At 38.4% G+C, this 25,620-nt stretch overlaps 1 protein-coding gene across 18 annotated transcripts in view; it reads right to left on the bottom strand.

Moving 5' to 3' along the window:
* The window catches only part of BICRAL (BRD4 interacting chromatin remodeling complex associated protein like), a 113,815-nt gene that overhangs the window by 78,271 nt on the left and 9,924 nt on the right, over nt 1-25,620 (bottom strand). For 16 of the 18 annotated variants that reach the window (XR_004496767.1, XR_004496768.1, XR_004496769.1 and 13 more), the window contains exons 2-7: nt 11,690-11,738; nt 9,259-9,307; nt 9,108-9,176; nt 3,242-4,945; nt 1,363-1,462; nt 4-98 (exon numbers count right to left, since the gene is read on the bottom strand). Coding sequence is in view for 7 of the 18 variants with exons in the window: in XM_015620786.3 (XP_015476272.1) it covers nt 4-98; nt 1,363-1,462; nt 3,242-4,945; nt 9,108-9,176; nt 9,259-9,307; nt 11,690-11,733 (2,061 nt within the window). In the remaining 11 variants the exon portion in view is untranslated. Of the gene's footprint in view, nt 1-3; nt 99-1,362; nt 1,463-3,241; nt 4,946-9,107; nt 9,177-9,258; nt 9,308-11,689; nt 11,739-18,278; nt 18,375-24,637; nt 25,307-25,620 lie in introns of those variants that run through there. The other 2 variants (XM_015620783.3, XM_015620785.3) reach the window with 2 other exon arrangements.

The following is a 25,620-nucleotide window of genomic DNA, read 5'->3' as shown; positions in this document are numbered from 1 at the left end:
TACCTGTATACTCTGCTGAACTGATGGTCCTATCACTTTTTCTTGTGGCTGTGCTGTTGCTAGAGACTGTTGTACAATTTTTCCTCCAGAGTCTTGTCCTATAAAATGAAGTTTAAAAGATTTTTGTCATCCTAAACAAGAAAAGAATAATTTTGTGTACCTATCCTGATAATTTTACTTGAGTTTTTAGAAAAGATACATCTTATGCTTAAAAGCATTAGTGCAACTATCCTGTGGAGAAACTAGCTCATCAAATTTAAATAGGATTGATATTTAGTCCTGAAAACCACAAAAATCCTAAGATATAAATCCCACCTCACCACGGTACTGCAACATAAGAAGAAATTCAAGTATTGTAAGTTCAGTGTCCCAACAATTTACCTAAAATCATACAGTAAATTTTATCAAGCTTTTCAATACTAACCCTCCCTCATGTGTACTACCCAAATTTTTCTAGAGCTCCTGAAAGTACTTAAGATAGCAAGCATATTTTTTCCCCTAGATTTTTTTAGATAGGCAGACTTCTTCCAGCTGCCTTGCTTCATAATCCAAACAGCATTTTACCAGTCATGCTACGTTACCACCAAAACAAGAATTTATCAGGTTTTTTACTCCAAAGACACCCAGCATACTGTGCAGATTGTATTGAATTGCCTGGACAGCTTATACATAACAGTACACAAGGAACAAAAAAGCAAGGTAAAATATAGCACCTTATTCAAGAGGCTACTTATGTACAAAGAGAACAGGAAGGTTACTCCATTTTTCTGCTTGTCTTGAATGTACTGGTATTGTTCTTTCAGTAGCACAGTGCTGCTTGAAAAGCTGCTATTTTGCCATGAACAATGCATGAACTATTCTAACTGAAAGTGACATATTCAAGAACAAAGTGAGTGATGACCGCCTGCACATAACCTTGTAATACCTATTTCTCTTCCCTCTGTAACTGAAGCAGCTACCACATTCAAAATTCTAGACGTTTCATGGAATTTTAGCAGATGCCTGTATTTTGAAAATTACATATTTCTATTTTCCTAAGCTGAAAAAACAAAAAACAAAACAACAAAAAAAAATAGAAATGAAATAAGGTACAATGTTGGATTTTACAGGGGGAAGAAATAATTGCTAACTGTTAAGATTTAACTTTTCACTCTAGAAAATAATGTGTCATGGCTGGGAAAAGTCAAAGCATACATTCAATACCGAAAAAAATTAACTTGAATTCTTCTAAAAATAAAATTCCAACAACCTTTAGAACACTATGAGCATGAAGCATCAATGTAAGTCTGACACACTGAAGAAGAACAAATCTCTGTTGCTGGAGAAAATTAAGAAAATTATGTTAAAAAGACCTTAGTTGACCTGATAGTGTGTTGCTCAGAAGACTTGTTAGCTGAGGCTGTCTCAAATTGTCCTGTGTCTTCGATGCAGAAACTGGTGACGTCTGGTTCACAGCCTTTTTCTGTGCCACATACATAAAATAAAGAAACAAATTTTTAAAAAATCACAGTGAAATAATTAGTGGAAGCTTTAAGAAAAAACAAGGAAAAGGCACCTAAAATTTATCTCTATGTATTAATTAATTACTTTTTTAACTTCAAACTCAGTGGTGAAATTTCACATCTCAATCCCTCCAAGTTCAAGAATTTTATGAAGTAAATCAGAGAGGAACAGAAATTACACTAACAGCACAAATATATACCAGTTGCATTCTACAAGACCCCTGATTTCCCACTACAAGTGCCCTCAAAAAACGCAGCTTCTCAGAGTTCCGAAACTGCAAGATGAAGAAGTTGCTTTCCCAATAAAAATACCCACAGTGGAACAAACCCTGCATTGCTTAGCAACTAAATGATACATGGTTTAGTACAAAGTACAATGTTTAAAATGCAAGTACAAACAAACTAAAAAGATTCTGGCAAATAGTCGCATTTGTTCTCTGTAAGTTCCCATTTACAGCTCTGAAATTTCAGCACAAAAACAAAATGATTTTCTACAGCAATAAGAAATACTCTGCTTTTGTAACTGCTGAAACTCACTGACCCAGCACATAACCTGCAAACAGGAAGATGTAGACACATGAAGAGAAAGTCAGACAGGTCTCAAATTACCCATCTGCAAACAAAATGTTACAACCTGCACCAGAAGTCCTGGCAAAGACTACAAATGTGTTTCTACAACATGTTCATACTGATTTTATAAAAACACAGTATTTTCCAAGACATTATTTCACTGCAGATTTTGGGTTCACTTAATAAAAAAATCCATCAGGCTTTCAAAAAAAAGAGAAAAATCTAAGTAAAATAAGAAAAAAGTAAGATCTAATTAGTGAAAATGCATTCAGAGAGAATGACCAGTATTTTAAAATGGAAAAAAAAAAAGTTAAAAAAGGACAGAAATTGAATTGTTTGCTGCTAATTGTGTGAAAAGTCACATAGTTAAAATTGGCAGTTGACTCTGGAACTTTATGAATTTTTTTCTTTTAAACTTTTGACTGTAAGTTCACTTATGAAAACAGAAAAAATTGAGTTGAATATATACTACAAGTATATCTACCAGACAAAACAGACCACATCAAACCTTAAAAATGAATTCACTTTTTTTTTAACTACTAGCTTGACTTCTTAGAGGTTTGTTGGTTTTTTTTAAATGCTATGCTTTTACAAACTGCTTTTGAAAGTACTTATTTTTAAGGATTAAGAAACATTTCTTGTCCCTGCATCAAATTTGAAAGCTTCTAACTGCTGCAGATACACATAATAAAAGCACCAATATGATAAATAATCAAAGGAAGCCCAAGAAACCTTTTAATCTCTAATTTCAGTAAGTCAAACTTTAATGCACAGGTTTTAGTGAGGTCAAAAGACTTAAGTGCTAAGAACAAACCTGAGCCTTTACACCTAGCCTATGGTAAGGTTTGCAGGAGAGCTCGCAATTATATAAACTTACAATGCCCATTCTTTTAAAAAGGAGCAGAAATAGACTGATGCTAAGCACTTCTGAAAGTAATACTATAAATCACCAACAAAATCTTTGAAATTAATCAAAGTGACAGCTTTTCAGTCAGTGACAGATATAGAAAACACCAAGTGAAAGGATGACCCTGGGTTACAGTAATTTTCAGCAGTTCCACAGTATCTGTAATAATACAAACCAGCAAAATTAATATTCTGTGTATTGACCAGATTTTAGCACAGCTTAGAAGCCTTTCTTTGGCTACATTCTCAAGCAGCTTTCATACCTGACCAAAGGCAAACTGTTGTTGTGTTACTCCCACAGACGTGTGATTAAAGGTGCTGACAGACTTGGAGGAGGATGCTGGAAGACGATGCGATGCACTGACGGCAACTTGAGCTCTGTTCTGGACCAGCTGATCTCCTGTAAAGTTCCCTCCCGATGCGACAGACTGAACTGATGCTCCCAAGCTGGGGTGTACTGAACCAGAAGAACTCGCAGCAGCAAATCGATTAGAAGCTGACATATTTGAGACTGTGGACTGCCCAGGTGACATGGTGGTAAAACTTGATCTGCCTTGAGAAACATTAGCTTGGCTGGGTGACAAATGCAACACCGTTGGTGACGCCTGCTGCAGTGGCACCTGCCCACCAACAATTTGGGAAGTTCCATGATTTACTATAACTTGGTTTCCAGGGGCTGTGAATGTCTGGCCTGAAACAAGCTGAACAGCTGTGTTCTGATTATTCAGCATCTGTCCTGAATACGACTGGTTGGCTCTTAGCATGTTTGTAGAGTTCCTGTTGAGCATTACATGCTCAGCAGACACTTGGCCAGGAACCAGCTGGGAAGGCTGAGTCTGAAGAAGTTGTCCATTTATGGTCTGGACATGATGAACTGAATTAGAATTAACAGACAAACTAGTAGGTATGAGAAACTGGTTTTGAGGTGCATGAGGCTGTCCCATAGGGGAATGGATAACAATACTACCTCCAGCATTGCTAACTGTCTGAGGCGTAACTGATTTTCTTGTATTTTGTTGTTGGTTAACAATATTAACAGACATATGAGGACCAACTACTGAACTTTGAGGTGAGTTTGCAGAAGCAAATGGAATCCCTTGCTGTACATGATGTTGCTGTATTCCCAAGTTATTCACATTGTAAGCAGTCTGCTGACCCATCTGAATAGGCTTTGGTTGGATATTAATAGGAACTTTGTTAGAGTTTGGTGCCAAACCCCTTTGAATGATGATATTATGGACAGGCAACGAAGTCTGAAAATTTGTGCTGTTAAATGGAACAGTTACGGGTTGTGCTACTGGACTTGAATTTGAGTTACTGAACAGCGAGTTCCCATTTGGAGTTTGTCTATGAACCAAGAGGCCACTGCTCATGTTTGCAGGTGTTTGCTGACCATTGCCTTTCAGTATTATCTGAGATCCATCGAGGTTATTGATGGTCATCATGGAAGGTTGATTACTAAATGAACCAATCAATTGTATCTGCCCAGAACCACTAATCTGGCTGCTATTAGACAAATGCTGGCCGGGAACACTAATTCCAACGTGTTGCATAAAGCCATGTTGCACACCAACTGTATTGCTTGCAAAAGATGCTCCAACAGGTTGCTGTACCACTTGAGTAACTCCTATAGGTTGCAACGTCTGACCTGAGTAATTAGAAACATTAGAAGCCTGAGTAAAGGATGCTGATGAAGAAGGATGAAGCTGAGCTTGTGCAAACTGTTGGCTAGAACCTACACTGGCATCCAAATATGCCTCTTCCGCCAAAGTCTGTTCAGTAATATTGGCCTCCTGCAAGGACTTCTGAAGAATATCAAAAGGCTGATCCTCAGTAAGATCAGGTAAAGGAGAAGACACAAGTTCATCTTCAAGAAACTGAAGGCTACTGGACAGCTGCAGTCCATCACTAGGCCCCTCTCCAAGCTGACCACTTACACCTTTTACAGACGACTTAGGATCAGTGTTCTGAAATGCAAAACAAAAAATAAATCACTTTCAGAAATTCCAATATCTGCTTTGTTTCCTTGTCAGTTTTTTCATGAAAGCAAACTTCCGACACAGAATTATACTCTTCCCATAGCATGTGTGGGGTGATGCTGACTCCATACAGTAAGCCAGCACAAACATGTCATGGATATCCTGCTCACACCCTCAGACTGCTGGAGACACTTCTCTCCTTTCCCTTCTCCAATCTCTCAATACACAGCACTTAGCTCTGCAGTTGCACTGTTTCAAGAGGACATGAAACGCTCTCTAAGGGCCATTTTCCCTTCCTTGAGCTGAGCTCTCTACTGACAAAAGAATGAAAGTAATGAGGAGGGAAAACACCTCCACTCTAATTCAGTTTGGTGCAAGACTTCAGCAGCAACAGTAGAAGCAAAGAAAAGGCAGAAGGAAAGCTTTCCTTTCACTGACTTCTATCAAACAAGATCTGCCTCCAAAAATCGTACCAGCATTTCTATAATCATTTAGTGTAAACTAGTGACCACTTGATAATGTTAAGGCATTATGCTAATTCCTTGTTTAAAAAAAATACAGAACCAATTCTAAAGAGTTGAGGAGTAAGAAAAAAAAGTGTTATAGACTGTGGTTTATGCTCATAAAAAGATTACTGAGAGCTATAAACACTTGAACTACCAGAAATATTATGTGGCACCTTTAATGAAAAAAATCCTTAAATCTACATCCATAAACACCGTGATAAGGAAAATCAAAACCTATTTACTCTGGCCTACTGTCAAGATTTTCCTAAAACAAAGTTCTGTCCAGAAACAACACAAGCAGTAGGTTTCTGCAGACAGAATGAGAAATTTAAATGCATACTAATAATACTTGCAATAGTTTTAAGTCAGGCAAAGTACACCTTTCTAAATTGCATGCTCACAATTATTCAGAAGCAACAACCAGGTTTTTTTTTTAGGTCAGGATAAATGGAAACTGTGGGTGTGCACTTATCAGTCACATTCATACTCTGAGCCTTCACTCCTTGAAGGTCATAGACGCTTCTTTTCACCTCAAGTAAACAGTGTGAAGATGCTGCAAGCCATAATTATCACATGCACTGATGTCTCCACCCTAACTTCAGTTTCCCAAGCATATTTATTCAGAATTTTACCCCAATCTGTTTCTGAAAAACTCTGTGTACTTTCTGAAACTTCAGTCATATTTTAAAATATTAGAAGATTTTTCTTAAGAGTAGATAAAATATTTTCAAATTACAACTATTAAACTACAGCAAGCTTTTAACATTTATGTTATTAATAGAGGAATCAAACCACCACTTAAATATCTTAGTGTCTGAATCTTAGGGACAACTAAAGCTACAAATCAGGTTCTCAGTTGTACCTAGCAACCATTGGGCAGAGTAAAAAGGAATCACTAATTAGGCCGTAATTAGGACTCTTAACTGTCAGGTTCTGAGGAGAATTCCCTATTGCATCTCTAAGTTGTCTCCAAGGAAATGACCAAACTGAAATCTTCTACAACTGTGTAATTTAAACAGTTCCACTAACGCTATTCTAGTTAATACAAACAATACAACTATTACTACTACCAATAATAACACTAATAAGTAGTATTACATGCAATCAAGACCAATAGCTTAAAACTCTCCCACTGAAATAGAGAATCGCAAGCTTCATTCCCTGCTCCCAGAACTACTCTAACATTAAGAAAACAATTTTATATGCAAAAACTTGAACTTTCCAAGTTAGCATCTGAATCACTAGTATCTAGATTCAGAAGAGCCATGCAGAATACCATTCTAATTTCAAGAAGAAATCAAAGCCTCTGCAGCTTCATGAACCTGCTGACCAACAAGAAGAGTCTTAATCTCACAGGCTCCATATATATTCTACCCTCTTATGCTGCCCTATTATACTGTAACAGGAGAATGAAAGCAGCCACCCACTACAAGCCAGGTGACATGGATAGGGAAGCCTTTCATGACAACTGCCACAAGAAACCAACCTGTAATCAGCTACAGACTCAATCAACTCAAGAAAGGCTGGGATGAGGCAAGGAAGGCAGTGTAAGAGAGTGGGAAGAGTGAAGAGTGCTTTCTTTTCCTTAAGTCAGCAGGAACTTCATCTTGTGTTAGGTATTGGCTGAGCATGCTTACCAACTGAAACACTGAACCCTGAACACTGAATTTGTCAACTCTGCCCCTAAAAGGCATGAAACAGGCAGCAAGACAGTTAATCCTAATTCATGGTAGCAATTCTGAAAATATATAAGGACAGAACTTTCAGTATCTGCAAAAACTTGAATGACAAAAGCTTCAGAAGCATGTAACTTTTCAGGTATCTCATTTTTTATAAGCAGGGACTGTGAAACCATCTGTTCATGGTAACACTTTGTTCCTTCCCAATGAACTGTAACAATCTGTATTTGTAATCATATCATTCTTCACTTATGTCAGCACAGGGGTCTCACAGGAGGGAGGAGGGAAGGGAAGATGACATTGGTTTTCTTTATGAAGATATAAAGGATAAGGACACGGCATGCTGAGAATTAAATTGTAGTATGTCATCCTAGGAACATATACTAGGAATCCATGCTCCTCTGATCACCTGCCTTCTAGATTACCTACCTCCAATCTCATACACCAGAAAGCTCTTGGCTTTCATCAAATATTTTTATTTCTTCCAACTGCTACTCCCTAGGCAACAAATCCACCTTGTCCAGAATCTCCCACTGCCCCTCAAAATTACTCAAAAAAAGTCACTTTCTGAAAATACATCAGAAACACCTGACTCCTACCTACCAAGGCATACTCGTCAGAAGGATGTCTACAAAGAACAACTAGAAAGCCTAGGCTATGACATATGTATGTCATATGTCATCCTTTTTCCCCCAAACCTGGTTTTTCTTAGGAGAAGTCCTCAAACCCCACCCCTGCCAGTGCTGCATACAGGAAGCTGCTGTCTACTAACAGCTAGCCTGGTACCAAGTTGAAATCACTGTTCCCCACCAGCTGAAAACTGGGTATCCCATTACTCTTGGCAACCTACTCCTTCACCATTATCTCAACCAGATTGTCTGTTTCTTCTACAATATTTAATAATAATCCTGAAAGGGGAAGGACAGGACAAACACTTCCTATTACACTACTGTGCCTACAGTAAAGTCACTTGTTCTCCACACACAGATTAATACTTTTCAGAATTTGTTCACGTCAATTATTTAAGGTCCCTACACAACTATAAGTGTATCCATGTACCTCTTATGAATATGGGACAAACAGACAAGAGTCAAGGTAACAGTACAATAGAAAGAGGAATTACCAAGAAAATCCTATCTTATGTATTCAAATAACTTAATTGTGGGATTAAAAATTCAGTTGTTTTACAAAACACACCAATGAAACCAAAGAAACGTGGGTCCGAAGGGGTATCTTAAGCCATCCAGTCCAATATTCTACTCAAAGCATGACTACCACCCACACTAGAGCAGATCAGCCTTGAGTTTATCACCAAGGACTGGTGATAAATCAATCTACAACCTCATTGTGTAAAACAGTCCAGGGCTGCAATACACTCCTGGCAAGAAGGAACACTGAAGACTTCTTGCAACACCCAATGAATTTAAAGCGACTTCCCTAATACTGAAGTTACACGAAGGACACATCCCAAATGATCTCCTGAGTGCAAAGAAAAAAATACAAAAAGAGAAAAAAATCCCACTCAATTTTAAAAATCTCCCAGCTCAGAGCCTACATAAAGTAAGAAACAAAAAGGCATTCTAACATACACAAGAAACTATATGAAAATATATGAATTACTAACTTTCAAGGTCTATCTTTGAACACAACTACTCCTACAATCACTAAAGCCGTGAGTGCAGTTTACTGGTGACAGCTTTTACACCAGAGAGCATTTTCACTGCTCAGCAAGCTGCTTTACATATTTACAAAACACTTCCCAATAGTGCAGTATTTTTCAATTAATTCCCCACTGAAATACTCAAAATACTAGCAGCACAAGATAGGTTCTATGTTACTATTCAGAGTTTTCACATGAAAAAGCTGAAGTCCACATCTATTTCATTTGATTTTATAAAAGCCAAGTAAAGCCATACAGAAACATGCAATCTCAATACTAATGAAATTTATCTCCTGACAACTTACGTTGGAGTTGGCGAAAATTGAATTTGAGTTGGCTACAGAATATTCTGCATTAGTCAAGTCTTCATTGCTCTGGTAAAAGACAAAAATCATGTTCAGAACTAATACACTCAATTAAGCTTATCTATGTCTAAAATACAACAATGCCACTTACAGATTTACTACTAGGTCCATGTAGAAAATAATTCAGCGCTTGTGGGTCCCTGAAAGGTGGAAAAAAAATAAAGAAGTTAACACTTTTTGGAAGTCCTTTTTACCAATGAGGCTAATTTAACTAAGCCACATACTGTATTCATATAAATCAGGTTTCTAGTAAAACTACATCTTTCACTGAATCCAATGCAAAGCTGAAAGTTTGTACCATCTGGGGATCTGTGTTTCTGTATCAGCACAATTTCCAGATGCTGATCATATCTGCTGCCATTGTAACAAGGCACTTCAAGCAAATAAACTACCTTGATCACAAAATTTTAGTTGCACTCTACTGTGTTTCCCTTTATGAGGGTGATACTCATACTCTCTTCAAAAACATGTTATTTTATGACAGCACACAATACAAAACGTAAGGAATACACTACCACCAGATAATGTGAGAACTGAAACAGGTATCACCTCTTCTACAGCTAAACTGCAATGCCCAGTTTAGCTAGCATCTAATAATAGGGTATTTACAAACCTGATTCTTTGACAGGTTTTCTGTCACCTTTAACATAAGCTAATAAAAATTTATGACTGCCAGAGTAACAGTCCCCTCATGAACAAAAAGTGGAACCTTTTCCAAGTGAAACCAACCATAGAAATAACTGACTAAATATTATGAATTTCAGTGTATTTAATTAACTTAGCATTAGCACTAAATAAAACTCATATTAAAAATGCAGCAGTCTGACAGAGTGTCAGAAATTCAAACAAATACATTAACTTAGATGTACATATAGACGAAGAAAAAAGAATAAAAGGCTGTGTTACAGGGGATTATTCTAATGCAAAAATTATACAGCATTTTCCTTAGCATAAAGAGTAAACTGACATGGATTTCTTTGATTTTTAAAACATGTTTATTAACAACTAATAATAAAACATTTTTTAGAAACAGGAGACTATAATGTAAAAAAGCAGTAATTAAAAATGTCTCCTTCTTCCTTGATGGTCTTAGAAAATAAAGAGGCATAAAGTCATAGATCTTTCAGGGTCACAACTACTCTTCTAAAAAGATAAGCACACCTCCTCTTTTCTTTTAAAAAAACAAACTGTGTTCATGAGCTTACAAAAGACATGTTAGAAAGTACTTCATTTTCTGGACCACCTGTGGTCTTGTAGCAGGATCCTCATGCTTCATGCTCATAACAGAACACTTAATTATCCCACAATCATCTTTATGTTCCAAGAAGGAACTGTTTTCATATGGCCACAATCAGTAACCTTGCACAACATATACTTCATAGAATATAACTGAACCTTTACTGGCACTTCTTTTGCTACAGCATCCAGAGCAACCCTCAAACTACAGCAGTCAGTGGGGGTGCTGTTTTGGTCTTTCTGAAGTTAAAGCTCTTACTGATTTCACTAGAAGTTTTCAGGTGTGTGAGAAAGGTAAAAAGCCTATTTATTTCATATACTTAAGACACTAAAAAACTCTTGTATGAAATAGGAATGATCTTTTAGCAGCTGCTATGAGACTGATATTAGTCTATTTTTTAGAAGAGTTTGAACAAAGTACCGGGCATGAAAGCTCAGTTCTCTTCTTGTGTTTTACATGCATTTATAGCATATTATCTGTTCTTGAATACTAACACAAATGGTAGCCAAAGGAAGGCAACTTGTCATATACACAATCCACACAGAACTTCCTCGTGCTTCAGCTATCCTAATTATTTTTGCCATATAGAATTATAAAACTCCATATAAATCTGTTATGAAAATAAGGAGGGGGGGTGCAAAAAAAAAAAAAAAAAAAAAAAAAGCCCCAACAACCCACATGATCATTCCAAATACCCAATTTTATTAAAATCAAGTATTTTTGACCAAAATGCTGGTAAATTCTCATTTACTGTGACTATACAACAGTACAGAGAGCTATTCTTTTTTCCTAAGACTTAGATTCAAATGTGTATTATTAGCAGAAATTAAATCTTTAAGTATTTATGATGAAGAAAAAAGTTTTACTTGTCACTTAAAATACAAGTACAGTATTAATAAATTATCCAGTTCCAGTACTCAAAAAAATTGAGAATTTTGGGGTTTTGATTTTAAAAAAGCTACTTGCAGTGAAGTCTGTGGTAACATCCCTAGTAACATGCATCAACACTGATCTGGTATTATCACTACCTAAGAAGAGAATCCATTCTCCATGAACACACATTCCTTAGCCTCTCCTGAGGAAAATGTCAGTGGACTGTCAACTAGCACCCATCAGGACTGAAGGCTTTGCAATCCACACATCTCCACGTGGAAGACATGAAGCATGTCTGCTCATTTCACTGCAAGTCACCTCATCTTTAGAGATAAGACAATCACCTTCTAGATGATGATTTGCAAAATTATTATTCCCAACTTTTCTGAAATAATTCTTATGGAAAACTTACCCAATAAGATCAAGGAGACAGGATTCATCATCATCATCATCCATGACAACTAGAATAAAGAAGAAAAGGATGCATATTTGATATGTATCTCCAAATCAAATTCAGTCACATGTAAAGATTTACAAATTGCAAGATGCAATGGTTTACCATCCAGAAGGTTTTTAGAATTTTAAATCAGAGAAAGACAAATGACTAACCAAATTGATTTAAAAGAACTTTTATGACAAAGTAGTAAAAATATCAACGCTTAATGCAATCTAAGACTCAGGTTAAAATGCTTCTATAGGAATTTATTCCCAGCTAATTCCAGTGGGGGAATAACCAAACACTACAGAGCCAACAAAGACTGTTACAAACAGTGGCAGTAACATCGAGCAGCCAAAATGGTAAATAAACTTAGGTCAGTATCATGAGGATGCTGCTACAGTCTAGAATCAAAACTGTAGTCAAGACATGACTAAGCATTAAAATAAACACTGTTTTCAAATAAGCCTTTTTTTAGCAATAACTAAATTACAACGCGGCCACTTCCAGTTTCTCCTCAGCAATATTCAGGAGTGTACTTAAACGTGTGTTTAACAGTACAGAGTTCTGACAGTCCTTTTAACAATGGGTAAGGAGGAAATTTATGTGCACTGCCCAACCGGAGGGCAAGTATCCAATACAGCATTTTTAGCCCCACAGTGTCACAAGTAACTCCTCACACACTACCTACTCCATCAAGGACTGCTACACTAAAAACTCTCACACTCACTTTTCCCCTCCAACTGCTGTTCCTTCAAAGCTTTTGTTTGCACATTCTGGGGTCTCCTATTCACCTCAGAATATCATCCCTGCTTGTCCTTGTCAGTAACTGTCAGGACCATCCCATCTAATCAACCAGTTCAATTATCAACTGATGTTGATAATTGATTCCTAGCTTCCTTTAAATTACCTAATTTCATCTTTACAATATTTTCTACTCACACCAAGTTGATCATTGCATTCCATGCTTGTTTTTTCTCAACTTCCCTTAAAAATTGTGCCATCATACTTATTCAAATGTTTTAACACAGTTATGGCTGCTCTCTCTCTTATTGCTTGCCAAATAGAAATTTACTCTCCCTGACCAGAGATCCACATGAATCATTCCTCATCCTGATCCCCATAATGATTAAAACAGTGAAGGGTCTGAAGCACCTACTATACAAGAGACTGAGAGCATCAGGACTGTTCTGCCTGAGGAACAGAAAACCATCTATCTTTTGTATAAATACCTGGTGGGAGAGTGTTAAGAATATTAAGCCAAACATTTCCTGGTACCCAGAGAATGAACAAGAGGCAAGGGGCACAATCAAAACACAATAAACCAAAAATTCTGTGTAGACAAAAGAAAACACTTTCCTTTTTTAAAACTCTGAGGGTAGCCAAATACTGGCACAAGTGTTTCAGCAAAGTTATGTAGTCTCCATTCTTGGAGATACACAGGACACAGCTGGACCACAGCCTTGACCTGCCTGCTCTGACTCTGAGCAACCTGCTCTGATTGAGTCTGCTCTGAGCAGGATAGGGGATAACATGATTTCCAGATATTCATTCCCACCTTGGCTGTCCTGTGATTCTGTAACCTCTTTCCTGAATTTTTTCTATACTCCATTGGTTCTGAAAATAACTTTTACTGTAGACTAGCAGAGGGTACCGTGTCCTCTATACTGCAGAGCCTCATTCGGATTTTTTCTGTCTCTGTGCTTTAGTTTACAGTGAGGGTGAAGCAGAAATGGAGCACATGTCAGTGTGAGGACCATTCAGTATCACCTCACAGGAAAGACAGAAAAACAAAGCACAGCTACAGAGAATTACCTCTAGCTGATACTGAAAAAAATCAGCATTCATGAGGTGATTATGCCTCTTAAGAAAAGCAATTTCTCCCACGCTTCAGTGTTCCAGCTGCCTACTCTTGCATAGAGCCACTAGCTTGAGCACTGATACTGCAATTCAACGCTAAGCAAATGGCATGACGTAGTATGATGTCATGAAATTTAAATGTAAATGCATATTACTAAGAACAAATTAATAAGCAATTAACATTCTGCTTTAACTGTACTGATAGTACTACTTACAGAAAGCTATTATTTCCTCTAACTGCTGAAAGCATACCCATGTCTCAAGAACAAGGTCCCAAAGGTTCCTAGCTAACCAAATGCAAAAATTTATACAAAGTCGAAACCGTCTTTGCTTTCACACTGTAAACCTGCTTTTGAATATCCCAACCCAGGTGTCTATGACAATACTGACAGCATTACTTAAACACCATAAAATGTCTTTGCTCTACATAAACAAATATTCTCCATGATTTTATGATAGCAAGGGCTCACTATTAGCTAAAGTGACACCACAATTTTCTTCAATTAAAACTCCTGGAGGTATTAAAACAACTGGCACAAATTAAGATAAATTTGTTTAGTTCACTGAATTCTTCAAAACTTGTATAGAATGATCAGAGGGAAAATAAAATCCATGAGAATACTGGTGTGAGAAAATCCTAATGGTAATACATAGTCTTCACTATCATATCCATTACTGAACATACAGTTGGCTTTACTAGCTAAATGTGATACAAGAAAAATCTACCCAACATACGGTAAACGCCTACAGGTTTACCACAGATAATGAAGTTCTATTGTTCCACATGATGCCATATGGTATGGGACATCCCTTTGGTCAGTTGGGGTCTGATCTGCTGGCTGCTTCCCCTCCCAGCTTCTTTCACACCTCCAGCCTCCTCACCAGTGGTGCCCCGAGAAGCTGAAAAGTCCTTGACTTGGTGCAAACACTGCTCAGCAACAACTAAAACATCAGCCTGTTAACATTATTCTCATTCTAAATCCAAAACACAGCTATTAGAAAGAAAATTAACTCTACCCAAGTCAAAACCAGGACAATATTCACCCTTCAGTCTATACCAACCTCATCATGCCCAGGTCCCACACTTTCCAACACATCCCACATAATCACAACCACCTTTCCTGTCTTTTGACATATACGCAGACATAAAGGCCCATAATCTATAGACCATCCCTCTAAGATGTCCACTAAGTTCTACTTCTAAAACATCAGTGTTTTGAGTTGTAGGAGTTAACTCTCATCCTACTGACAAAACACAGCACTGCTCCAGCCACTAGGAAGAAAATCAACTCTATCCCAGCCAAAACCAGAACACTTCAGGTTTAAATCTTTTTAACTAATGCCTATTTTCAACAAGGATTACCAAAAGATTAGTGACCTGTTAATTTCAGGAGAGCAACAGAGGCAGCAGCAAACAATCAGAGTACTTGCACACCCAAAAGCAAATTGACCCAAAAGCAGTCAGTCTACTTTGAAAAGAGGAATTTGAGCAACATGTGACCTTGACACAGATGATCACCTTAAAGTGTGTTAACAAAAGCAAGCCTGTCCTGAGGAATTTTCCTAAAGCCTTTTCTACAGCAGAAGTGATAGAAAAGTTTGTCACTTTTCTTGCCAACTATCCTCTCTTGTTTTCTATCTCCTGTTTTCTAACATACAGTGGGTCAAAGCAATGAGTGATGAATGAAATGGCTATAAACCATATTAAGCCATGAGAGTTTGAAAATAAAACCTGCCACAATGAGTGGAGTTAAAGAGTTATGAAGTCAAGACCAGTGGCCTTCAAAACAGGGTGTGTGTAAGAAAATCCAGTGGGGCATGCAAGAAGAAAACATTAAAACTTCACTAGTATATGAAATTTTAATATACACACATATACCTGTGTATGCAAATTAATATACATATATTGGGGGCACACACTCAAAAATCTTACCAATAGGGGTGTGCAATCAAAAATATTTGGAGACCATTGGCCACGACCTTTAAACATTGACTCACTTCTATATTTTGGATCTTTGGAGACTTCAGTCAGTGGAAGCTCTAAGTGAGGCCTGGCTGGGCCATTGTGACCCATCAATGCATCCAGGGCCCTGCCAAGAGCCCACACTAGAGACAGCTGGGAAAATACACTTTGGGAATAGTCACATAACTTGCTGGAGTACTGTAACAATATAACCTAGCAAATATCTAATTATCAATACTAGTCTACAGTGTCTTAAAAAAAAAAAAAAACTCAAAAAATCTGCTTGTAAGTAGGCCAAATTCAGCCCAAATACATCCAAATAATTTACAAAGGGCAATCCTCACTAATTAGTCACAACCCAGCACAGATATTCCCTGTAGTTTATTAGCAAAGCCCCTACCATTCTGTTTCATATCTCTGCTACCACACTGGTAAATACAGCACATACTTCAACTTGTATCACATGTACTTACGCAAGAAGCCCTGCCTATCCCTTCTGGGAAATAATCAGAGTGCCCTTTATCACATGCTCCCAAACAGATTATAAGAGAAGTTGAAAGTAATAAAACTGACAAGGAAATCCCAGCCATGCAAGCCAATCCTCTGGGAGACTCTTATTACTTGGCCTTTAAGCCTCTGCCTTCATTTCAACACTCTGACCTACTACAGAGCAAAGAGCAATAGAAGATGAATAGAGCAGCCCTGCCCTCCCCTCTTGTCCACTTTCCCCGCATCAGCTCAAGGCTTTGAAGAGACATCTGGAACAAAAAACTTATCGGATAAAACACATTGATCTGTTTCAACTTAGAATGAGCTTCTTCATTGGCTCTGGTATGCCAAAGGGCCACAGCAGTGCTAGAGCCGGCACAAGAGAGGGAATGAGGTAGATGGGTAGCTAAACACAGGGGATGGCAGCAGTGCTTCAGTCAGCTTAAACCACGTGTGGGGCTGCAGCACACATGTGAACCCAACCACCACCCTCACATTAGCACAGCGCAGGCAGCAGTCCCATGGAGTGATTATTCCCTTCCTCATGAGCTCCCAGCTGAAATCTGTTGGGCTTTTACACATAGACACAGCTCTTAAAAGAAACACAAAGGGACACGAAGGAGTCCAACACAGTACAAGTAAAATCCTGTGGTCACGTGAAGGTGCTGCCTTTCTTCAGCCTGGGCAACAGAAGGCAAACCCAGGTGCTACCTGCAGCCTGCTAAAAAGAGTACTAAAATGAGCCAGGCAGGTCTCTTCTTATCAGCATACAGCAAGACACAAAGCAAGAGCCAAAACATGTAACACATATAACCCTCAGCTGGATGCAAGAAAAAAAAATCACAAACAGGACTGCTCAAGCAAGAAGGTGGAATCATCCACTTTGGAAATTTTCAGAACTCAAAGGGCCCTGACCAACCTGTTCATACTGTCAAGCTTGTTCTGCTTACAGCAGGGAGCCAGACCAGGTAACCCAGTGGTCCTTACTAGCCTAAATTTTTAACCAACATGCTACACATTCCACAGTATCATGCAACACATGTAGGGCCTACAACCTGTAGTGTCATTAAAACCAGATTTGCCCAGAAGCAATCCAACTATTCACACATGCTTCATATACTATCCATATTCTAAAAGATGTAAACACAGGGTTTTAAATTTACTCAAGTTACATTCAAAAGAATATAGCAAAAGAATTATTTTCCTTTCTCAAAGTCACTTATTTCATACATCTTTAATAGATAGTTTCAGATACAAAGCAATAAAACACTATTTTCACTTTCTCTAGAAAGCACAAGCTAATGGATACCTTAGAAGAGCAACGTTTAGAACAGTGATTTCCAAAGAGTGTGATATAATCAACATCAAAACTTGGTAAGTCACACATAAATAAATTTATCTGCAAAACTGTTGGAAGAATCTAGACTTAAAAGTTTTGTGCAAATATATGGGATCAATCCCTGACTGGCAGAATAAATCCTGAGAGTGAACACTGACCTTTGGAAATCAATGCTTTAGAGGAAGGTAACGACTGCTGTAGCTTAACCTTTATAATGGGAGATAATCAAACTTGCACACAGTAACATACACAGCACCTGAAGCAATTACTGTTGGAGTTATGACATACACCCACTAATTCTCACTTCAGTACGACTTTGTACACATCCTGTCAGCAGGAATTCTGACAAGATCTCTCTCATGCTTTATAATGAACCTGTCCTATCAAATCTTCTAAATTGTTCTGTTGCTCTATCATTCTCCATTCAGAATTTTAATCTATGATCCCAACGGTAAGAGTAACTTCACTATGGAATATCTGAAGAAACACATTGCTACTGGAACAACAATCACTACAACAACAAAACCAGAATGAATCAGTTACTGTAACAGTCACTGCAAAGAATGGTAGTGCTGTGAAGTGAGTTTGCTACGCCAAATTGGTGGCATTTTCATATCTCACAACCTTTCTGAGCACAGATGTAAGATAACTCTATTAACCCAATCCATCCCTTGCTAAATTATATAAAAGGATTGCAGCTGCATTAAGTGACTCCATACTGACTGCAGAGGTCAAATGCCCAGAACTGAAGCCCTTCCCTCACACAAATTTGCACGAATTTCTCTCGTTAATTTCCACAGAACTAATATTTTGCTCAGTGTGCTTCTGAGCTGGGGGAAGAAAGCCAAGCTGTTTCAACATCCATTGGGTAATGTATAATCTCAGCAGTGTGCATTTCAGGTTGCCTGCCTTACCCTGTCAGCTCTTTCTCAGGTTCCTATCCAACAGGCAGCCTTGGATTCAGTGAAGGAAACTCCTACACAGGAACAACCAGACCTCACTTGCATTCTCTGCAACACAGAATTTTAAGAAAGGAGTATAAACTCAAATACCATACAGTTTATTCTTAAATTTCAAGTCAATACTACTTTTGAGCAATCTAGTGCCTTGCAAAGTGAATTTCAGATTCTTGTAAGTAACCAAGACTGTATCATATAATTAACTTAAGAGCTGCTCACCATGTCAAGCCTCCTGTTTTCAAGAAATTAATTTTTACATGGATGGAATACAAAAATTGGTATTATGAGGTATTTCTATTTCCCCCTCTCATTACTGAAAAAAAAATTATATTCTGCATCATAACGGCACAGTACACACGGGAAAAGAGGTAAATATTGAAAAATTCATTGCAAACTAAAACCTCACTCCAAAGTCACAATTATCCAAAAATTGTCATTCCAGGACAACAGAGTAAGGAAACAAAATTAATTTTAAAATGCACTTTGTAAAACACAAGGACTTAAGTACTCACTTATAAACTAACTATGCTGTACTTGTTGTCTACAATATGAAATTACTTCTTATGAATATTTTCTTTTCCAGAGCAATAAAAAAAGCAACTACTACGCTGTTGCAAAATCTACCAGGAACTGTGCTCTAAAAAAGAGTTATAGTAAGAATTCTGGGATTCTAATCTTGTAATGCAGTGCATTATACAAGCATTAACTTTCTAAACATACAAAAATAAGTTTTCATTCCAAGAATCTAAATCTGTAGAACTGAATTTAATCAATATTTCAAAGACATCTGTATGCGACAGAGAATGAGAAAAAAAATGGTTATTTTCAAAAGAATTATAAAAAAACCTTTCTAGGAAAAACTACTCTAAAAAATAGAAACTATTCAGGAATCAAAAAACCAGCAACAAGAAAAAAGTGCATCCTCTCAGGAACTGCTAGGCACAACATTATGCCTCTTCATAGTTTTTAAGATCTGGCAGATGAACACCAACAAGGACAGGCAGGATCCTTACACAATTGTGAAATATCAGCTCCACACACAGAAGGGCAAATAAAAACCACACACTAAAACAGACAACCTACAATAGGCTGCTTATCCAACTCCTACATTTCCCTTTAATATGCCATTAAAAAAATACCGATTTGAGTTTGCCAAATGTGGTAACTTATCAAGTTTCCAAAAACTACAGTGTTTAATATGTTAAGAAAAAAAAGGGAAAAGTGCAGTTCAACTAGCAGTACGTATGGTAGTGAAGACTAATCCAGCTACAGTCAAGTATACGTGTAAACCCCCAGTGAGGCTTTCTACAATCTGATTTCCCTCAAACACACACATTCAGCACAGAATTTCTAATTTATTCAGTACCATCTTTTTCCTACTGCATCCAGAGCTGCTCTTGGCAATCTTGGCAAACCAAAAACTTGACAAAATTTTTATCGGGAAACAGACTTTTATACCACACAAAGAAAACACAGAGTAACCTCAGCCTGAAGGTCAGGATGCTTTCCCTATCCCATGGGATTTCCCAAGCTAAAGGCTGGGCTCAGACCTTTTCCCCCAGCAGTGACTATCCTCATCACTATGCTTCGGCCTATTTTGGGTTCTGCCTTCCAAGTTTCTCCACCACATAAAGAATTCCTCAGGAATTTCAATATTCATAGAGCTTCTGAAAGGTCTCATGTTCAACCCAAGAGAGGCAAAGGAGGCATGATCTCAACAGCTGTGTAGGAAGGAAACATTCACCTGCCCAAAAGATAATAGATGCTGTTAAGCATTTCTACAAACTACTGTACATTATAGTGCAGACTGTTAGCATGCATTATTTGTGCAAAACAATAATTCAAGGGGTGTTGAGTCAGTCCCTCAGATGTTTTGACCTCATTTCTACTCAAGAATATTCAAGTGTCATACTTCTCATTCCATGCATACAGTTTTCAAAGATTCTGAAAAAATATCCTGTGGTCCCAGAATGTAACTTCTTTATGAACGGATCATTTCTCAGTTGATTTATAAAAAAAAAAATGCCCAATTAATACCAACAAACCAGTGCCCTTTTCATTGTTACTCTAGTCCATACTAGTTGAATACCAAACCTTGCCACAAGCATGGTTCATATGAGTTAGCATCTGCTAACAACAGCCAATAATTAGCTGAACAGCTACTTACACTCCTTTCAGTTATTATGTTTGGGAAATCTACAGAAAATTGAATAGGATGAATTGACAGATGTGTAATTACTTCAGCAGTGCAGCCCATATCAACACCCCAAATCCAAGCTGAAAATCCTTCATGCTGTCCTTCTTGAAGCCAATGCCTTGCTGAATGCCAATGGAGATTCTGCCACTTATTTCAGTGGGGCCAAGATAATTTCTGATAATTTCACCTCAATAAATTCAAGCTCCAACACTAAATCTTGAAATTCCATGCTTGGATCAAGTCCACAGTAAAACTACTGCAAATTCCACCTGAGACGAGGCATAAGATCAGACTTTACAAAAATAATTAAACAATGTCTTGCAATTAAGTCAAATCCTTCTCTCCAGACCTTCCCCTCTCTTCACTTCACCACCCACTCTCAATAACTTCAATGAGAGAAAGGTTGTTAGGGGTGTTAAGAATGTTATGTTCTTGCAATGATTTTGCCCGCTTTCTATTTCCTTTGGTAAGGAAAGTTAAGTCCCTTAACTCTAGAACATTTTGAAACTAGCGCAAGAAAAGGAATAAAAAATACTTGATAATCTCTCTGTGGTAGTTAATGATGGCAATTTTTATTACGTCTAAAACCTCTACAATTCTCAAATAAAGCAAAAGCAGCACCAACTGAGTAATTGGGTTTTTTTCCAACAACGAAAGCAGGAGCAAATTAACATTTGAAAATAAAGATACACATTCATTTAAGTATGTGATGACTGGAAAAAAAGCTCAGTTCAGGTTGGTTCTTATACGTTTATGTTGGTGTAACAAAGGCCTTCCCAAAATTGCTCACTCTGACTGTCAAACTGAAACAGTGGGCAGGTTACAATGAATGTTAGAACAGTTTATTATTGTCACTGCTCTTCCTCTGCAATAAAAAAGAAAAACACACCCATTTTTGTAGGTAATCCCCATGTCTATGCTGGACTGGGTATATGACAATAAAAAACCTTTCAAGTACAGATGCAGCTTATTCCAGCAGAACCACTGTAAGGAATTCTGCCAGCTCTCTGAACAGTGACTACATTATCAAAGAGGCTCTTATGACTGCTCTGTAGCTAGTACTTAGACAGGAATGACACACTTTCACGCTTGCTGCTACATCCTACCCTAAAAAGCACCAGTCATTAGATTTACCACAAGCCTAATGCAGCATGAAGAGGCACGATCATTGACCATTAGAGCCTCACTGTAAAACCAACTGCAGTTACGCAGATACAACTTCTCTGGAAACCATGTGCAAATACTCCAGCAAAACTGGAGAGACAGCAGGCAGCACACCCAGGCATAATACATGACTGCAAAGCTCTTCAGCTCTAGACTATGGGCTCACCTCTGCTGGCAAACTTCATGGGTACTGAAAGGGACCTTGGGGGAAATTGGAAATGCATCTTATAGTAGCACAACTTTGGGGGTTTCCTCTCAGTATAATTAAACTAAATATATAAACTGTATTGGAAAAAGACATGTAAAGGAGCTGGAGCAGGAAGTCTACACATCCATAAAGTGATGTAAATACCTAGCTACAGTACAACCATCTCTGTAGCACTGACCTCAACTGAGTACACACATTTAGCTAGAGCATTTCATCTCAAGGACACAGCTATCACATACAAAGCAAGCCCTCAAAATATGAACAAAACAAACACACACCTAAACACCCCAGTACCACACCAGTCAGTAAACCAAGGTGGAAGTAAAACCAGGCTACTGTATCAACATGGTGAGCTTTGCATTCCTCCAGCAATGTAAACAAGCGATACCCAATGCAAAGTGCTACTCACAACAACAGCAACAAACTTTTGAGCTCAGACAGACAAAAGCACATTTAAAAACCACAGGTCTGGAATATTTAAGTAGTAGCCAACAAAGATCTCAACCCAAGATGATAATATATTGTGCTTTAATGCAAGCAGGCCGGTAGCATTAAAGGTGCAGATTATATGTAGTCATTTGGCAAGTACTAGGCCCTGAGAGAACATAAAGCGGTCATTTTTATCCCATTTCTTCATTATCTTCACAAATTAATGGAAAAAAAACACACACAGCCTTCCAGACATTACAGCATAATAAAAAAATTTTATTGTATTAAAATACACTACTATTAAAAGAAAAGTATTCACTACCTTGATCCCAAGATTCTTGTCAACAAAAATAATCACTTCAAGAAGCAGTGGCTTTAATGAAGTAAGATTTCTGAAATATGTGAACAAATACTATATTCCACGTTCAAAATATTTGTAAACAATTAAAGTTTCATAAGTAGTGTTTTCTTCAAAGCTAAAATGTTAACAAGTCCACAGGAAAGTCTTAAAGACAGCTTATATCCAGACAACTTTTTGTATATTCTAAGCAATTAGCATATTTCACAGAAATGTTGTTTAAAACCCTTCAATAGGCAAAAAATTTAAACAGCCTTAAGATTATTCCTGAATTTTAAAAAAATCTCCCACTTCCATCAGGAGTGAGCAATGGGAATAGGGAAGCCCTCCTCTGATGTGTCAAAAAACAAACCCAAGCATTCCACACTCTTTAGCGGGCACAGCACAAGTTGGACTGGCAGCACATTTTGCTCTTCCCAGGTACAGGTGATGTTGGTATTAAAATCAAGCCTCATGAGCTTCAAGCAGATCATACGGAAATGTAAAAAAAAAAAAAAATAAAATTTGCAGTGCTCGTCCTAAAAACAGCACCAAAACAAAACTTTAAAAATATATTAAGGTGGAGCTGCCAAATTAAGTAATTTGGAAAAGCCAGCTTGCTCTAAAGACATAAAGGAGCAATAAAAACTTGAAAATATGCTAGTCCCTCCCCCCACCAAAAAATTATGAAGACAGGAACAGAAACAAAATGAGCAATCTACCCACGAAAAATTACCTATGCTTTTATTTTGGCAAGCACTTTTAAAGGTACTGAAGCTTCTTCAATGAAGGATACTTTGCCCTATGCACTACGCCGGATCATTTTTTAAAGGCGTATTTCTTTTTTAATGTCATGCTTTATTTTTTGGTCATCGTTCAGACGTTCTTTCAAATCCCTTTTTAATTCCTATACTCTGAATGACAAGAAACACGTATTTCAGAGGTAGGAAAACAAGCCTATAAAGGACGTTGACGGAATTGAAGCTGCGCGCACGGGCCCGTGTGAGCCAAGCTTGTTTAACCGCTCCTCAAGTCGGTGACCCAGGACTAGGAAAGAAGTGTGGGGTACGGGAGGGAAGCAAGGCTTTTAAGATTTCGGGGAGAGGCTCCCAAAGCCCAAGGCAGGAACACTTCCCAGACAAGAAGATATTGAAATAAGGCCCGGGCTGGGCGCGACGGCACCGCCCCACACGGCGCGGCGACAGCAGAAAGGACCTTAAAATGGCGCCCGTGGGGGAGGAGAGCGGGTGAAACTGCGCAACAAACGCTGGCAGGGAGCCAGGCAGCGCCATCTTCTCGCTCCCCCGCGCAGCCGGGGCTGCCTGCCCACCGAGCCCGGGCACGGCCGGGGCCGCCGCCGGAGCCGCTCTCCTCTCTCCCCTGCAGTCCTTCGGCCACCCCGCGCTGCCGAGTCCGGGCAAGGAGAGGAGCGGCGAGCAGGGAATGGCGAAAGGCACAGGCCCCCACATCTCATGCCTCCCCCCACAGTGATTAGGAACAGCTCTAAGTAAATATAAACGTGCCCTCTATACGTCGTTCGATTTTGCCCAGGTTTTAACATCTCTATACCTGTTTTCTGCCATCATCTGTAACTGAATTTTGCAATTAATACCAAAAAGCAAATTATAATTTACATACTGAATACTGCCCATAACTCAATAAATGTGACCATTTCAAAAAAAACCCTTCACAACCGACTACTGTTTTAAGCCGCAAGTAAAAAATCTATTTACAAAATACTGCTTCTTTTACGCAAAATAATCCCAGCAGCACAAAGGATCGGATTCACATCCACTCTACAGCGAAGCCAAAGGGGTCACTCCAGAAAGAGACGCTTTTATTGTGTTTTAAAAGGCGTTACAATTAAGTATTTTCTCTCCCCAAATGAAAAAGAAAAAAACCAAATAAATAAAATAGAAGGCACATCGAAAAACTTGATCCCGAAAAAGCGAAAAAAAAGCGCATTAGCCCAAACCTACCGCCCGAGCACTTCGCGCACCCACAAAAAGCGGCACCGTTTCCATTCCTCGGTTAAAAGCAGGAGGCACGGAGCGATTCGGAGGAAATTGCAAATAAAAAACCAAACAAATCAAATCAAATCTAGTGGCGACACCGAAAACGAGGAAATGAGTGAAAAATAAATCCCCAGAAGGTACAAATCTGAGATACAAGCTCAAAGAAAAGACAAGATTAGGGTGGTGGCGAGTGGACTGGGGAAAGGAAAAAATCAAGCCATGAGCGAAAAAGGAAAAAAGAAAAGAAAAATCCTTCCCAGCTGCACAGCCAGGAGAGAGACGAAGTGTCTCCATTTTCCCGACGAGGAGGAAGAAAAGACTGTTTCACAGACCACAGAGCTTTAGAGAAAAGCAAAGAAACGAGGGGGGAAAAAAAAGAGGGAGGAGATTTGAAAAGATTATTTTTCTTTCTCCCTCACACACTCTCTCTATCCCCCTCTCTCCCTCTCACTCTCTCACACACACATACACACACACACACACTCTCTCTCCCTCCTCTCCTCTTTCCATCCCTCTCTTGATGGCCATCAAGGGGGCGGAATAAAAAAAAAAAAAAAAAAAAGACAACAACAACAACTAATTTTAAACCGGCTCAATCAATGAGTCATTAAAAGAGATTTTTCTTCCCTCCTCTCCTGAATTTGCATGGCATCAGCAAGAAAAAAAAAAAAAAAAAAAACCCACCCCAAACCTCTCCCCTCTCTGCAGCTATCAGCCTGGACCTGAAACCTTATCTCTCCCTTCAACCCCCCCCCGCGCCTTTATTTTAAGAAACAACTTTTTTTTTAAGTGCCCTCAGCAGCCACCACCACCACCCTCGCGGAAAAAAAAAATAAATTAATATATATAGTTCATTTCCATGTGAATCCACATCTGCCCAAACAACAGCCACCCACAAAATATCCCTCTTCTTCCTCCTCGTCTCCCCTCTCGCTCGCTCTCTCTCT

The sequence above is a fragment of the Parus major genome, chromosome 3 (genome assembly GCF_001522545.3).
Source record: "Parus major isolate Abel chromosome 3, Parus_major1.1, whole genome shotgun sequence".
Classification (NCBI taxonomy): Eukaryota; Metazoa; Chordata; class Aves; order Passeriformes; family Paridae; genus Parus; species Parus major.
The sequence above is the reverse complement of the archived record's forward strand: the minus strand, read 5'-3'. Positions and strand labels throughout refer to the sequence as shown.